The 11,378-nt window shown below is 36.1% G+C and overlaps 2 protein-coding genes across 8 annotated transcripts in view; one reads left to right on the top strand and one right to left on the bottom strand.

Moving 5' to 3' along the window:
- Nucleotides 3,479-6,046, top strand: LOC105167140 (GTP-binding nuclear protein Ran1B). The gene is made up of 8 exons (XM_011086767.2): nucleotides 3,479-3,638; nucleotides 3,737-3,806; nucleotides 4,445-4,501; nucleotides 4,612-4,729; nucleotides 4,825-4,914; nucleotides 5,002-5,181; nucleotides 5,286-5,363; nucleotides 5,571-6,046. The coding sequence occupies exons 1-8, from the start codon at nucleotides 3,636-3,638 to the stop codon at nucleotides 5,638-5,640; spliced, it is 666 nt and encodes a 221-aa protein (XP_011085069.1). The 5' UTR covers nucleotides 3,479-3,635; the 3' UTR covers nucleotides 5,641-6,046.
- The window catches only part of LOC105166821, a 4,560-nt gene continuing 577 nt past the window's right edge, over nucleotides 7,396-11,378 (bottom strand). Inside the window, exons 2-5 of one of the 7 annotated variants that reach the window (XM_020693233.1) lie at nucleotides 10,527-11,009; nucleotides 9,434-10,078; nucleotides 8,291-8,433; nucleotides 7,396-7,650 (exon numbers count right to left, since the gene is read on the bottom strand). In XM_020693233.1, coding sequence (XP_020548892.1) covers nucleotides 7,608-7,650; nucleotides 8,291-8,433; nucleotides 9,434-10,078; nucleotides 10,527-10,976 — 1,281 coding nt within the window. In that variant the 5' untranslated portion in view covers nucleotides 10,977-11,009 and the 3' untranslated portion in view covers nucleotides 7,396-7,607. Of the gene's footprint in view, nucleotides 8,434-9,009; nucleotides 10,079-10,526; nucleotides 11,010-11,378 lie in introns of those variants that run through there. The other 6 variants (XM_020693238.1, XM_020693235.1, XM_020693227.1 and 3 more) reach the window with 6 other exon arrangements.

Genomic DNA, 11,378 nt, shown 5'->3' with positions numbered 1-11,378 from the left:
AGTCTTTTAAGATTTTTCTACTAGTATGGTAAAGAAAATTACCTAAGGATCTATTATATCAAAGAGGAATAGGAAATAGGCCCGCTAATACAAGGGTCACTCTATTATGAGTTTTGAGGCACTAAACTCATGCTCAACAAGGATCTTGCTGATAAAATTCCCATTCAATAAGGTAGGGTTTATCCCACTTAAGGATTGTTTTTGAAAATTCCACTTATGAGGCACATTTCAGGGTCGGGAAGGAGGAGCCTAAAGTAGATGGATTTACTATTCCATGAACCAGCTAAGTTAAAAAGTTTTCCTATAAAGCGGCAACCACTACAAGCATTGATACAGAAAAATCCAAGATTGTGGGAGCCAGCGGAGTAAGAAATGGGAAACAAAGCGCAGAAATTAGAAAGTGAGCCTTCTTGCCCAAAGTACCTCATGAGGATGACGAAACGCAAAATATTTTGCAAGGCATTGGGGACTAGTCGAGTGGGGCTTAAACCTAGATGCCTAATAATGTTGGGTATAAAACCGATAATGAAAAAGTGATGGTCAATGCTCAGAGTGGGGAGATGCAAAGTAAGACAATTTGGGGGTGGCTGATACATATATTGATCTTTATTAGGAATAAGAATTTCATATTCTAGGGGTATATGAAATTGATTCCTAATTTTTCCCACATCTTCATAAGTTTTTTTTTTTTTTTTTTTTTTGGTATGGAATATGCATCTTGCTACACAATAACATGGAGCATTTCACTACCATCTGCATTTTGCCTAGAGCATGTGCATGGGAGTTAAATGCTCTGGGAATATAAGGCACCTCACATGTAGAGAAAGATCTCATCAACTGTCTAGCATTACTGATAATCGGGCCAAGAAGAGAGTTATTATCTTCATTTAGATTCAGCCTCTTGATCACTTCTTAACAATCACCTTTAAGGACGATATCCCTCCAGCTTTTGAGTAGTACAAGTCTAAGAGCCTCCATTGTAGCTCTTGTTTTTACTATCAGATGGTTCTTGCTAAATGCAAACCTTCTTGTCCTCCATGCCAAGCATTTCCCATTGTTATCTCTCGCTATCACCTCAGCTGCGATCTCATCTTGCGAATCAGAACCCTTAAAGAAGCCATAGCGTCGAGTGCAATTTCTCCATCTAATTCAGACCCAAACATAGTATTAGAGATCGAGAAGCAAGAGAATACCTAAGGGTTATAGCGAGTGAATGAACTCGAAAGCAGCATGACAATTGCTCAAGTTGCAAATAGAAAAAGGAACACCAAGGAATCAAGATAGAATATAGTCTTCGCAAAATCAAGAGGGGTCAGAGAGATTTGAGGAAAATTCTCATATTTATAGGACTTAAAGGGGAAAGAAGGGATGACTTTAGCCAAAGGACATATAATGGGACATTAGAAATTCTGACAAGGAAGATGAAAAGACAAAATCCGTCAATAAATAAATTTCAAATATCCAAACAACATCCAACCTCTACCTCTAAATATTTGAACTTGAGAGAGTAAATGATATGGTCAAAATAGGCAAGGCCCATGGCGGTAAAACTAAACTTAAAAGGGGCCTACAATATTCCGATGATAGTATGGGCCCAAGAATAAATGAAGCCTTTCATGCCCACACAGTATGCAGGTTAGCGCGAAATACTGAAGGAGGAACGTGTCCACATCGCCTTGGAGGATATATGTCGTCTGTACAAGTGGTCTTTCGTATATATACCCTAGGCATTTATGAAAGTCAGGCTAACTATTCACAAGCCAACTCATATATTATATGATACCGACTTATGACCTAATTCTGCATAAAATCTAACTTGAGCATCGAAGTGCTCGTGCTGGGTCCGGTCCAGCTCCTCCTTCTTATACAGGTTCATAGCTTGTTCCCTTCTAACAAGTCCAAAGTTGAGCAATCCACGACCTTTGAAGATCGGACCACATCATAAGGCTTTTCTTGAATTGTGATTGGTAGACCAACGATCCCTTACCTCAAGAATGAAGCTGAGGTTTCACAACCAAGAGGCTTTTTTTTTTCTAACTTTGTCTTTTATGGGGTATTTGCAAGAGCTTTTGAAAAGTACTTTTCAGATTAAAAGAAACACTTTTGAGGTATTTGAGTTGTCAACTTCTATTTTTGAAATTGTTAACAGAAGTACTTTTAAACCAAAAGCTATAAATACTTTAGAGGTGATTCTGGTTGCTTTGGTTTTTTTGTAAATAAATTCAACTTCTTTTTAACTACTTTACCCTTATTATACTACTCTTGATTTAAATTTATGTTTTTTTTTTAATTTATTTCCAAGCTTATACCATTATTAAATTAAACGTTTAATTTTTATATTAGTATTCAATATTTTAATAGTATAACCGACAAATATTTATAAACTAAATATAAGATATATACTAACGAAATAAAATGAATTATTTTTTAATAAAAAATAATTCATTATTAATAAAAGACAAGTACAAATATTAAACAAATAGTATAATTTTAACACACGAAGACAAAATAATTTTTAATCAATTAAATTTATTTTATTTATTTATTTTGCAAAGAGAAGAAGCAGTAAAGTAGATAAAGGGGGTGGAATTCGTGTTTGACTCTGGAAAACCGAGCCTTATCGATTTTTCTCCAAAAACCCACCTACTAAGACTTCCAATTTCAAGATAGTCAGACGTTTTTTGGCAATGCAGAACACAAAGGGTTTTTTCCATTTGTAATTAAAATGTAATTTACATTTGTACCCATAACTTTAGACAATTAATTTCTATTTTTAATTTAATCGTTGGTATGCTTTCGACATGCCCACCCCTCATACTTTCGCAAAGAACAGTACAATTTTTGGTCAAGTGACCAAATCATACCAATTTTTAATTTGAATTAGGGGTAATTACATTTAAGCCTCTTGATTTATTGTATGTTTACATAGATTTCTCCTATTTTTTAGATAATTACACATACACCCACCAAAATATCATTACACAAAACACCCTTTATTTTTTTTGAAAAATTACACATACCCTCCTAAAAATGTTAGCATAATTATACAAATTATCCCTATTTTTTGGTTGTTAAGCGTAATTTTTGTAATTATGCAGAAAATAAGGGTGATTTGTGTAAATACATCATAGATCAGAGGGTGTAAATGTAATTATCCTTTTTAATTATTACACTCATTCTTCTATTGGGGAAAAATTAAATTTTTGGGTTGATTAATGGGCCCATGTTTTGGACTTTCAATGGCTGTAAGGCCCACTAAAGGCCCAAAACAGAAATCCAAATGTACGTTGTTCTAGAACAACGGTCATAAATTTCCTGTTCACATTTCAAATTCAAACCGAAGAAAGACCGTACCACGTGACGAACACGTGATGCCGCTCCGAGCTTTTGATCCAACGGTCGAGATAATCGCGTCAGCTTAAAGCTACTCGATTTAGCACAAATTCAAAACCCTTCAATAAAACCTACGCTATGTTTAATTAGGGCTCCCCAATTTATATATATGCGCGCACGTTATACACACAACGCACATATTAGCTCAGTAATATTTTCGAATCTCTCTCATTCTAGATACCGCCTGCCTTGTTTTCCTGTTTCTCTCTCTCTCTCTCTCTAGAAGAGCAGCAGAAGATCACATGGTAATGCTCGCCTTTTGTTGTACGAGTGGTTATAGATTTGTGTTTGTGTTGATGTGATTTGATCGGTTTTTGAGTTTTTTTTTTTCTGTAATTTTTAGGCGTTGCCGAATCAACAGACTGTGGATTACCCTAGCTTCAAGCTTGTAATTGTTGGCGATGGTGGCACTGGTAATTTTCCTTTTGATTTTGTTGGCGCCTGGAATGTTGAATCGTTGTTTGTTTGATCTAATGTGAAATTTTGATTTTCGATTTTGATACTTTGAATGTAGCATCTGGACTTGTTTTTTTCCCGGGTGAGATAAGTTAAGCCTGAAAAATTATTGTTAATGCCTTTCTTGATGGAAACGTGTCGATGTATATCGAGATTTGTTGGTCGTCTATAAAATATTTGATGATTATATGATTCGCTTTGGATTTTTGATGCGTCGTTGGTGTTATTTGGTACTGAATTGTTTGCTATTTATGGTCCTGAATATAAGGTCATATCAGGCGGGACATCTGTTGTGTTTTAGGTTTTAAGTTTACTGTGATGGGAACTTGCGGTCCCGAGTTATTATTAAATCGATTTGGAGTTCTATTTCAAAATTCAAATCCAGGAAATAGATTGGGTACTTTGGTAAATGTATAATTAATTGTAAGGTTTCAGAATTGCTAACTTGTGACTGTACTTTTTGCGTCTGGAGTTTAAAAAAGGAAAAAAAAAGTCATTTGCAAAAGGCAAAGATAGGATGGGGCTTTATTAAATTTTTTTATTGTTTTTGTAACTATTTGCATTGCGGCTTAAAAATTTGCTTGTGATGTTGCAGGGAAAACAACATTTGTAAAAAGGCATCTTACTGGTGAATTTGAGAAGAAATATGAGCGTAAGTTTGATTACCATAATATTATTTGCTTTTGTACCATATAAATAAAGTCTGGTTACTCGTACTTTTTAATGTTCTAAAGCAACTACTTATTTTTTATTTTCAAATAGCTACAATTGGTGTGGAAGTCCATCCATTGGATTTCTTCACTAACTGCGGAAAGATCAGATTCTACTGCTGGGACACCGCTGGTCAGGAGAAATTTGGTGGCCTTAGAGATGGATACTAGTAAGTGAATTGCATTTGCTTCTTTCATGTGATAAATATAATCTTTCATAATCTCACTGTTCTTTTAACATGATACTGTTTTTGAACTGTTTCAGCATCCATGGACAATGCGCTATCATTATGTTTGATGTAACAGCTCGATTGACATACAAGAATGTTCCGACATGGCACCGTGATCTTTGCCGGTATGTACTGTCTCGCAATTTTATTCTGATCCTGCAGATTTTGGAGCTGAGATTTATATAACATGGATTTTGTACCGCCAAATTCAGGGTTTGTGAGAATATACCGATTGTGCTTTGTGGGAACAAGGTTGATGTAAAGAACAGGCAGGTGAAGGCAAAACAGGTTACTTTCCACCGGAAAAAGAATTTGCAGTACTATGAAATATCTGCCAAGAGTAACTACAACTTCGAGAAGCCTTTCCTGTATCTTGCAAGGAAACTTGCTGGGTATGTAGAGAAGCTAATTAAAATTGTGAATTTCATTTTTAATGTCTTCTTATATCTGATCTCAATCTTACACGATATGTAAAACTGATTTTGTTTGATCGCAGTGATCCTAATTTGCACTTTGTTGAGTCTCCTGCTCTTGCTCCACCTGAAGTGCAAATTGATTTGGCTGCACAGCAACAGTACGTCTGCTCCCACACTCTTCCTCTCTTAGTCTAGTGTGCACATTTGGAATTTAAGTTATTAGCAATTGCCTTTGCAAATGCTACTCCCCCTAATTTGCTCCATTCTCCCTACCCATTTTTATCCTGGATTACCATGTTAGATTGAAGAACCTCTGCTTCGAGTTGGGTTAAAGGTATTAATTTATCCTTATTTAATTCCTGCAGACATGAAGCCGAGCTTGCTGCTGCTGCTAGTCAGCCTCTTCCCGATGATGATGATGAGGCATTCGACTAAAGGATCTAGCACAGCTTTAGATTTTTGCTGGTGCGGTCCTTGTGTTAGTGTCATGGTGTCCCAATTTTCTTGTGTTCATTGATATGGGGATTCTAAGGATTTTCTTTGCAACTTAATACATCCTTTGAGTTATTAGAAGAGCTCTTGAATTGCACCTGCACCTTGGTTGTGCTTTTGATTTTGCTGCTTGTGGGGGATAAGTTTTTAATATTTGAAGATGTTGAGGAATTATTTGTATGATGTGGGACCATATCGACTTCAAATATTTGCCGTGTTTTACTGGGCTCTGGGTCGTTGCCAGTGTGTTGGCTCCTTATGTGGGCTATGGCACTGTAGCAATGAGTCCATACTTGTGGACGAACAGCATATTAGGCTCCTATGAGTATGAAGACCGTTTTCTGTGATCTACAATTGTTCATCGTTGCGTTGCGGTTATTTATAAAGTTTAATCTCCTTTAAAAAATGGAAATTATATTTTAAAATTTGAACGAAAAATGTTGTGTTGACAAAGGAAATATAAGTATAATTTTAAAATGTTAGTTGGAAGAAGGTGCAATTTTATATTTTTAATAAAGTAGTTTAAGTTATTTATAATAGTGCTGCTGTACAAGGTTTTTATAGTGGTCGGGGAGGGGAGATCGGATATGTTATTGCTACGATGATAATCATCTCGGTTTGTAAGGTGTTAATGGATCAATTGGAGGTGTTTGGCTAAGCTTATATACAGCATCTTATAACATGGTTTAACGGTTTATACTGTTAAATTTATTTTAAAATAAGATATTAGAATTTATTAGAAATGTTTTTCTTGGTGTAATAAATTATTTTTATTAGTAAAACGATTAAAGGGTGATTGCTACCATTATGGGCAAGTAAATAGTTATTTTGTGATATACCTTGTATCTAATTTTTTTTTAAGAATATTTTCATAAATATTACAAATCAGTTTAACTCTAAATAGTTGACTACTAATCTTTCGTAAAAATGAGATATTTGTTATGAGAATTAATACAAATGCAATTTAATATTAAATTTGAATACAATGTTAAGCGTCATAAAATTAGAACCGAAAAGGAGTCCTTCATCGTTCAAAATAACGTCATAAGTGAATATGTTAGAATTAAAAATATAGCCAAAAACTGTTAAGAGAAACTAAACATTTTTATTTCGCCGCGAGGGAGCTTTTGAGTTCTTATAAAATTTTAAAAAAATGCCTATTCTGTATAGAACATCTTATATGTGGCTACTATTTAATAAGACAAGCCTATTGACTCTATTCTTACACACATCACATGTTGCATCTTCACATAGTATTCAGTATGCCTTCAGCAGATTCTGAACTTTGCTCTTCTAGAAATCACAGATATCCAATGAACAAACTGGTGGAACCAGTTTCAATGTTGGCTGCACCCGACAAAATGGATTAGTAACTCGGATGCACAGAAGCCACTACAAAAACCTTGGTAATGATCATATGCATGCATCCACGGAAGCTGTTACATAACATTTGCAATGGATGTTTCCATATTGATCGATCATACACATGCTCAAAATTGTTTGGCAAGTGCTCAGCCAGAGACAGATCTAAGGTGTTTTAGTTTTAGGAGCAAGATAATTCTTTTCACCCTCAGGGAGTGTACTATAGTACTTTGAGGGAGAACAAAACTTTGAATTTGGCACAAAAAAGGGTAGAGAATTTACCAGCTTGAATCGGTGCAGTTCCGAGGCGCTATCCGGGCTTTTCGCTTCTGTCTCTCCATCCAACAACATTGATCAGCTTGTTTTATAAGGACTGGAGGCATTCATGTATTCTTGACGCATATCTACTGGACAGCCAAACTCACTTCAGATCATTTTTATTGTCACAATGACATGCCTGATCTTTTCCCTTGGATCTTGACTCATTAGTTCTCCTCAGGAATGTTTCCAGGGGAGCTACTTAAATTATCTGATTCCATTATGAATTGTCAATCAGTAACATATGCATGGGTTGTAACGACTACGTGAACACTGCAAACATGGCCATTGTTGTAAGCATCCAGTATCTTTCAGTAATTAGCCAAAATTATTGCTTCTGTAACAACGCTAAGGATATACAATGATGGGAAAAGGATAACAGAATCATGTGATTTTCCAGAAAATGATAGGTTGCATATTTCATACGCTGTCTTTACATCGTCACAGATCTGGAGTTTTCTTGTTGCTCATTAACAGAGTTACAAAAACAGATGGAAACATAAAGTACATGATGTAAATGAAAGAAACAGAAGAGTACTGGAAACAATTCCCTACCTGCTCCAAACTCATAAATGTCTAGATACATGAAGTGTCAAAACACAAGTTTGAATGGTAGTTCAATATAGAAATCCATACAACTGTGTCTGTCATGTGTAGAGTTTTGGTTTAACATGGTTACAACAACCGTGCAAAAAAATCAACGAACACAGTTTCAGCAAAAATGGCACACAAAATGTAAGAGATGGTTAACTTCACATGCAATTTGAACTAATGTTCCTAAGGAGACAAGGAACCTTGTACAAGCAGCTCGGTTATGTTTAGCTATACTTGTTCCTACAGTAGAAGACGGGTTAATATATCCATCCAGTTAAGCCTGGACTTAAAAGAAATACTGTAGATTAAATTGCGATACCAGGGAGCAGCCATAAAACTGTAGCATCTCTTTGAAAGTAGACGATTGAATCGTCCAAAGTTCAATGCCAAGAGAAAGGCGGCAAACCCTGGCATCATCTGTAAATCATTGGAAGCAAATGAAGCATGCCTCCAACTGTAGCCCTGGAAAATAAAGTACAGGTTGAAGTCTGATCAATAAATTCCTCAAAGAGAAACTCATGTGCTGCCAAAGTTGAATGGCGAAATCAGAACATCCAAAAAGCACTATGTAGCAGCATTTCACTCAATCTCAATACAAAACAGAATCAAACTAGCCTTAGTTAGCTTCTTAACATAAATTGGTAGCATCTACATGCAGAGCCAAATTCAGAAGTCAACCTGAAGATTGCATTCTCCTGTATCAATTCAAGAAACTTTTGCACTCTTCAGATAAATGCAGTTACCAGCTGATATTCAGGTCTGGCAGGTGTGAATTCCATAGTTACACAATATGCATGTACATGCTGGAGTCGTGCTAAAAGTCTAGAAGGAAAGAAGTGCACCTAATTGGAAATTAAAAAAGATATGTGACACCAAATGGAGCAAACAGGTTTGTCATCATCACTCACATACAACACTTTTACGATCTTTAAGATCAAGCGCATCCCAAAAAATTTGCATGGGCAAGACACTGCAGCTTTCTTTTTACCATATAGTCAATAAGAACAGGTACTGATACAAGACAAAATAAATTCCAAATAAGAATGGAAAAGCCATTGCTTTCGGAGATAGTCTACATTAATTAACAACTAAAATTTGATACATAACTCTTTGGTACAAAATGTCAAATGTCTGCACAGATATACGAGTAACAACCAAGGCAGAAGATACAAAGTGTGATGTGCATGTTTCTTCTTACATTGTTGCAAGAGAAAAGGCAACGCTTAAACCTGCTATAAAACAAAGACGTGATGAAAAGAACTTTTTACGATTATCTAACACTAATGGCAGTTTTAGTGGAACTTAGGTGCTTCAGCTCATTCAAATGTTCATCATTTGATATGTGGAGCATAATACGAAGATTTGTCAACAATGCCTCCTGTTCCCAACTTAAGGGACCAGATGCATACAATGCTTCCAGAGTGCTGCGGTAAGCATGCAACTCTAACCTACGTATACTGACCTCTAACTCCTCCTTTGGGGGAAGAAACGAACTTCTTTGCTGGGAGCCTGATCCATAAGATGACTCTGCATCACTAGAAAGGGTGTCCATCTCTTGGCAGTGCACAGGCATAGAATCACCATAACAGTTTTTAGGACTCTGGTTAGTAACACTACAGCTACCAACAGAACAAGCATCACTGTCAGAACGATTTAATTCAGAGCTTCTCACCCCAGAATAGCCAAGAAAATCATTTTCTTTTGCCCTCTGCATGTGATTATATCCATATGGTATAATGTTAGAGGAAGCATGCATGTTCTTTTCACCCAAAATTTCTCTTGGGTAAGCAACAGCATCTACCTTTTCAAGCACCGGGGAAGCAACCACTCGCCGCTTCCAGCCTTCTCTCTCAACTTTTCTTAATTTCTGGATATGCCCATTATGTGTTTCAACAATGGAGGAATCATAGGGAGACATCCTCTTCAGGGATCTGGAAGAGGTCGCTGCAGATCCCAACAATGCAGCATTATCCTGAATGTTCATCAAATATTTTCTGGGTCGACTTTTAGCCCTTGCATTAAGTTGTGGCACCTGGAAATTCATCTCTGCACAACAATTTGATGTTGATGGTTTGCTGGATATTACATCATCGCCTGCTTGGGAACTCTGCATACAGGAGAAACTAGGAGCTTAGGAGGAGCAAATTTAGGAACTAATTGGATTTACATGTACTCACAAAAAGGGAGACTTCCGAAGAGAACAAATTACATGCATTGCATAAGATATTGGCAAAATGAAACTTCTAAACCTAAGGTTAGCATAATAATTGATCCTCAAATTCTACAGTTACATTGAGCATCCAAAAGAGTGGTAGGATTTATTCAGATGAGAGCCAAAAGCATAAATAAGGCAAAAGCATTCGACAAGAGAAGGATTTAGAAGAATGCATACTAACAGTAGCAAACAAGAGAAGTAAAAACCAATTACATTTAAATATGTATTGCTAACATCTAGAAATGGAGCCAATCCCAAGACTCCACATACATCTATGGCATGAATGAAGAGAGGAAATGACTCTAGTGATTGGATTAAAAAAACAAAAAATGCAACATACCTTTCCCATTAGTATCCATTTGTCATCATGCCAGGTTTGTCTCATCCTGATGTCTGATCTGTCAATAACTAATTCCTGTGAGCACCCAAGTAGCCTTACTAAATATTGATTTTGGAATGCTGCATCCTGCGGATTGATCTTATTCCTTTTATTTGTTTTTTTGACACCAGGAACCTTCAAGATAGCAGCAATCATCCAGGAATACTCATAAAACACCTCCACAATGTCTCCAGCAATGCAACTCTCCACACCTTGCACCAGAGGAGGGCGTGGTCTTAAAAACTTCAGTGGAACCATCTCCACCATTTGATTACTAGCCATACCAGGATAAGAATCGTACTGCACGCGGTAAGTATGGCCAATACAAGACAGGATCTCTGCAGCACGCCACGAAACTGGGACATCCTTGCTGTCCATAACCTCTACTTTGTCCCCTTTCTTGAATCTCATTTTAAGCAATCCACTTCAACAAATCTCAAAAGCCTGTGACAATAAAGAGAACAGAGATTTATAGAGAACAGCACATGAACTTGGAAGTAAACAATCACACTGAATGACAGAACATCAAAAGAAGATAAGGAGTAAATTAGAACTAAATCTGGATCTCACAACTTACAGAATTCAAATAGTTTGAGATATCAATTAAATCTTGAAAGCATTTGGCAACAAGAAGTCATTGAGACGTCTTCATCTAATCTTGAATCACATTTAAATCCTATACCCCTAGGATAACAGTATAATTAACTTAGATTTTTTAAACTAAAAACAATTTCTCAATATCTCTTATTATCCGTGAGTAAAAATTGTAGAAATCCCTGATATCACAAAATATTATATTAAAAGAAAACCTAA

Source organism: Sesamum indicum, linkage group LG1 (genome assembly GCF_000512975.1).
Source record: "Sesamum indicum cultivar Zhongzhi No. 13 linkage group LG1, S_indicum_v1.0, whole genome shotgun sequence".
In the NCBI taxonomy this organism is placed as follows: Eukaryota; Viridiplantae; Streptophyta; class Magnoliopsida; order Lamiales; family Pedaliaceae; genus Sesamum; species Sesamum indicum.
Note: the sequence above shows the minus strand (reverse complement) of the source record. Positions and strands in the feature narration are given on the sequence as shown.